This window comes from Asparagus officinalis, chromosome 1 (genome assembly GCF_001876935.1).
Source record: "Asparagus officinalis chromosome 1, Aspof.V1, whole genome shotgun sequence".
NCBI lineage: Eukaryota > Viridiplantae > Streptophyta > Magnoliopsida > Asparagales > Asparagaceae > Asparagus > Asparagus officinalis.
Window position 1 is genome coordinate 5,979,209 of NC_033794.1, and position 5,145 is coordinate 5,984,353.

At 35.7% G+C, this 5,145-nt stretch overlaps 1 protein-coding gene across 1 annotated transcript in view; it reads right to left on the reverse strand.

Moving 5' to 3' along the window:
• LOC109847191 (DEAD-box ATP-dependent RNA helicase 56-like) overlaps positions 1,547-5,145 on the reverse strand; it is a 6,758-nt gene continuing 3,159 nt past the window's right edge. Inside the window, exons 5-12 of the mRNA XM_020416435.1 lie at positions 4,955-5,145; positions 4,701-4,819; positions 4,086-4,142; positions 3,825-4,009; positions 2,922-3,066; positions 2,754-2,837; positions 2,581-2,644; positions 1,547-1,889 (exon numbers count right to left, since the gene is read on the reverse strand). The exon at positions 4,955-5,145 is cut by the window's right edge and continues 8 nt beyond it. Coding sequence (XP_020272024.1) covers positions 1,879-1,889; positions 2,581-2,644; positions 2,754-2,837; positions 2,922-3,066; positions 3,825-4,009; positions 4,086-4,142; positions 4,701-4,819; positions 4,955-5,145 — 856 coding nt within the window. The 3' untranslated portion in view covers positions 1,547-1,878. The remainder of the gene's footprint in view (positions 1,890-2,580; positions 2,645-2,753; positions 2,838-2,921; positions 3,067-3,824; positions 4,010-4,085; positions 4,143-4,700; positions 4,820-4,954) is intronic.

Sequence of the window (5,145 nt, forward strand, 5' to 3'; positions counted from 1 at the left end):
TAGAGCTTTTTTTTAGTCCAACAGATTCCTCATCCCATTCCCCAAAATAGGGAAGGAGGAGAAAAAATAGAGAGCCTTCCCCAAATCTGCAGCATTCTCCAAATTTTTGGGGAGAGCTTTATTATTGTAATAAATGCGATTTTTCAAAATGGGGAAGCTGTTGGAGTTGGAGCAAAAATAATTTGGAGAATATGACTTTTGTTTCTCCATTTTGGAGAAAATTTTGGGGAAGCTGTTGGAGATGCTCTTAGAGCAACTTCCTTATTTTATTGGTATTCTCACTTTTGGAGAATTTTAGGCTTTTTTTTTCCAACAGATTCCCCATCTCATTCCTCAAAATAGGGATGGAGGAGAAAAATCCCCAAATCTGCAGCATTCTTCAAATTTTTTGGGAGAGCTTTGTCATAAATGTTTCACATTCTTCAAGTCTCCAACTACTCAAAAAAACGACTCAACACTATAAAATGAGGGGGCAAAAAACAAAAAGTTCATGTCTAAATCTTTATTGTTAAAGTTCATGTCAAAGATGTAGAATATTTTTATTATTGTAATAAATGCAAAATTGTTTTTGGAGCAAAAAAAAATTAGAATAAATTTAGAGAATATGTCAAAGATTTTTGAAGAAATATTTTTATTATTGTAATAAATACATGATTTTTAAAGAAACCTTTATTGTTAAAGTTCATATCAAAGATGTAGAATATTTTTATTATTGTAATAAATACAGGATTTTTCAAAATGGGGAAGTTGTTGGAGTAAAAATAATTTAGAGAATATGACTTTTGCTTCCCTATTTTGAAGAAATTTTTGGAGAAGTTGTTGGAGATGTTCTAATCAACTGATCCTACATCATGGAGCACCAATCCCGCAATCTTTCTGTAAATTGAGAACATTAGGACAAGAGCCCTTCAAACCTCTTCAAAATTCGACACATATTAATGGAGTGTAAGCGAACTCTATGGAGTTCTGGCAAAAGCAAAATACCTTAACAAAGGAGAGTTTTTGGGGTCTACAGACTTAAATTGAGAAGTATTCATACAGCATAAATTAAAACCAATTTTAGATTGTTTACTTGATTATATTTCCAGAACATATTGAAATATTTTATTGCAATGCAATATTTTTTTTCTAATTTTCATCGTCCTAACTTTAATACGATGTTATGTATCTACCTAAGGGAAATGGAACAAATAACCGAATGATCTTATTTTTTTCGGTCTTTCTTCGCATGTACGTACAAGCAAAAACCTTAACACGTTGACTGACTTGATTTCTTTAAGACATGTTTATAGATCTTTTGATGTGGAAAACTGGATTTATTTAAATATCCTTTTATGTTTCCTTTTAATAATAGATCACAGATATACATGCACTAATTTGCTTCCGCTTCTTGTTGAGCAAATAAATAGTCATTCAATCACATGAACTTGGTCAAAAGGGGGAAATTCTCAAGTACTCAAACGCAGACGTTGTTGCACTCGTAAAAACTAACGCAAGCTTCCTCCAATCACGCCGAAAAGAGTACCGACAAAAGAAATCCAAAACCAACGAGAGGGGGGAGATCCCAATCAAATTGAGCTCTCGCAGAAGATGGTACGCTAAACAAGAGAGATTAAGCAAAGATGTCATCATCTAACAGAAGAGCTATCAGATAAATATCCGCAGCTAATAGAGACGAAGAGGTGCCCAAGACATATCCTCTCAACTTCAATCACAGCAGGGTACTACTAGTTGCCAACTAAAAATACAGTCTACAAAAGAAAAACCGACTCCCACGAAACAAAAGTTCGATGACCAACAGTAGCGCATCCATGCGGTAATTGGAGCAATGCTCAACAAAGTGGATTCCGATGAAACAGCAGTCCCAACAGTCCTGCTTCAAGAGGGCACTGTACACCCAAAAAAAAAGGGAAAACTGGTTAGTGCCTTTTCAAAAAGAAATCAAACAGAAATAAGGGGTGCAGTCACAAAAGTTCATAATTATTTTAAAGTTCTGGTGCAAATACTTCAAACAATCAAGCCAGTAACAAGCAAATAAAAAAGTTTTAACTACGAGAGGTGCCGAACTGTAATTTGGATGCCCTTTATCACAATAGTTTTAACTAAATGAAACAAGTAGCCGTACAGCTCCAATAAACTAAACACATGCATACATCTTAATCTATTTCAATCCCAAATGCGGACATCAGTTCCTTACACGAAATCAAGTACTCATAATTAATGAAATGCCTGTAACGTCTTAACAGATTTAAAAAAACTGATGTGGACTTTATTGTCTGTTATCAGTTAAACAGGACCCACGTCCAATAAACTGATCTCAAAAGCCATGCTCCCAGAGGGACCAGCTGTCAGAATAAGAAAGGGTTTGAGGATGTCCATGATCGAACTCTGGCAGGCAAATGGAGCCCCAATGAAATAGACTAATGGAGTATAATCAACCCAGAAATTTAACATGTACCCCGACAGCGCATTTAGATCACAGGTGTCTTCTGGTTTTATTTATTTAAAACCACTCATACAGGATACGTAATGCAAAACCAGTAATTAACAATAGCATGTAGGTATTAACCAGGAACTTACTATATGTTGAAGTGTCAATTTGCTCAGGCAACTCTTTTATGTCGACCTCAAACCTTCCTTGAACCTACACATAGTGCGAAGTACGTTACAGACAACTGAAAGAAGATAATGCAGCAGAAGAGATGATACGCATACTTAAAAAGAAATATAGATGAAATATAACAAAAATTAACCTTATTAAGAACTTCAGAATCAGAAGTAGACGATACAAATGTGATGGCCAACCCTTTAGTTCCAAAACGACCAGCACGCCCAACCTATCAGAGAGAATGTCAAGGGGGGAAATCAAGCATGTGAAATAAGGCAGTATATCAAACATCTGGTTAAAACTAATAAATTACCCTGTGCAGGTAAGTATCTGGGGAATCAGGCATGTCGTAGTTAATAACAATGTTCACACGCTCAATATCAATTCCCCTTCCAACGAGATCAGTGGCTACAAGAATTCTTTTATGACCTTCCTTAAAGCCTTTGTACTTTGTCAACCTGCATGATTAAAACTTTTGTTTAGCTTGAAGCAATTACTGTATTTGATTATACACAAAGCAAAATTAATCGCAAATAAAACATATCAAATAACATGGTGTCAAGTGAAATTAATACAAATTTGTTTTGTTCTTTCTAATTATTACTTTTTAACATTGCTAATAATTTCAACTGAATCATCAGCAATTCTCTCATTTCAACAACACATGGTAATGCCTGCGAATTTAAATGAGTTGAGTAAAAGTTTGCAATCTATAGCAATGATCTCCTAAATACTAAAATATACCAGCTAAGACACACAGATCAATCACACGTACAGCGCACAAAAATATCATACTAAGAACAATTTTTTGAAACAGACCCATTTCAATTTTTTTTTTTAAACCGGCCCCTTTTTTTTTATTTACCAAAACCGACCCGATTTTGTGATTAGCAGTTTAATTACCTTCCTAAACAGTCGGGGTTGCCAACCCCGACTATTTAGGAGGGTGTTAAACCCTAATTAGAAGCCTTAAACCCTAAAAATTAATGTCTTAAATAGTCGGGGTTGCCAACCCCAACTGTTTAGAAAGGTAATTAGACTGCTAATCACAAAATCGGGTCGGTTTTGGTAAATAAAAAAAAAGGGGTCGGTTTTTAAAAAAATTGAAATGGGTCTGTTTCAAAAAATTGTTCAAAATACTAATCATCTAACCTGATTATTGTACTCTACATGTAACAGAATAAATACAGATGACTGACTACAACAGCAGACAAACCTTTCTTCCTGTGACATTCCTGAGTGGATACAGATCGATGGAAAATTGCACTCAACTAGCAACTTGTTCAGCTCAGCTGCTCTGCTGACACTTTTGACAAAGATCACAACTTGGTTGAAGTCCAAAGCATCCAAAAGGTCATTCAATTTGCGATTCTTCTCCAACTCGCTGAGTTTGATGTAGTGCTGTTAAAAATACAAACATGTAAGGAGATGATAACAAATCAAATATGTCATCTATTCACGTCTTAACAGTAAGTACCTGTACTAGACCATGCAGGGTAAGCTTTGCTTCATCGTCCACATAGATTTCCATCGGCTGTAAGGAGGAAATTTCAGATTAAAGATTATTAGGGGCATGCTCTGAAGCTAATGGAATCCAGTACCAAGTAAATGATGTGCGGCCAAGTCCTGATACCAAGTTTGAAGACCATCTGATTTGACATAACTGACCTTCTTAGAAGTTAAATTTTAACATGCTACACTAAATCCACCAAGGAATGATAAATGTGCTATCATTCCAGACAAAATCCATCTGTCTTTGAGAGCTCTTAACACAATACACTTGCAATCAACCAAGTTTGACCACCACAAGAAGCCAATTGGCAAGGAATGTTGCCAAAGCCTTTTTCAAGGGAAGTTGCCAAAGCCACAGATATTATACATGGAGAACGTATTAATCCTCCCAGAAAACTAGAAAGACATCGAGAACTTTTTGACAGACAGCAATCCTATGATACTTCTACCCCCAACAGAACAAAAGAAAACAACTCGTAAGGACCAAGCATTGCTTGTGACTAGTACACCGTGAATAGTGACTCCAATTAAGGTTGATGGTACGAAAAGGATGATATAAAAGCTGGAAACAGGACATTACGTCTTGCATAAACCGCTTGCAAACTGGGCGGATTTCCTTGCTGAGAGTAGCTGAAAACATCATGACTTGCTTATCATGAGGAGTCATTTTGAATATCTCCTGCACATCTTTCCGCATGTCTACAGAACATACAAAACCGTGAAATTGGAATAACAAAAGGTGGTAAAGAAGATCCACGTATCCACATTTAAGGGAGGATTACTAACAAAGAACTAAAAAAATATAATTAAAAAATAGAAAAATATGAGACATACCAAGCGATTCAAGCATCTTGTCACATTCATCAAGAATAAAATGCCTCACATTCTTTAGTGAGAGCTCCTTATCTCTGGCTAATGCCAGAATCCTTCCTGGAGTTCCGACAACAATATGAGGGCACTCGTTTTTGAGAATATCCTTGTGTTTTGAAATATGAACACCTCCATAGAACACTGCAACTTTAATC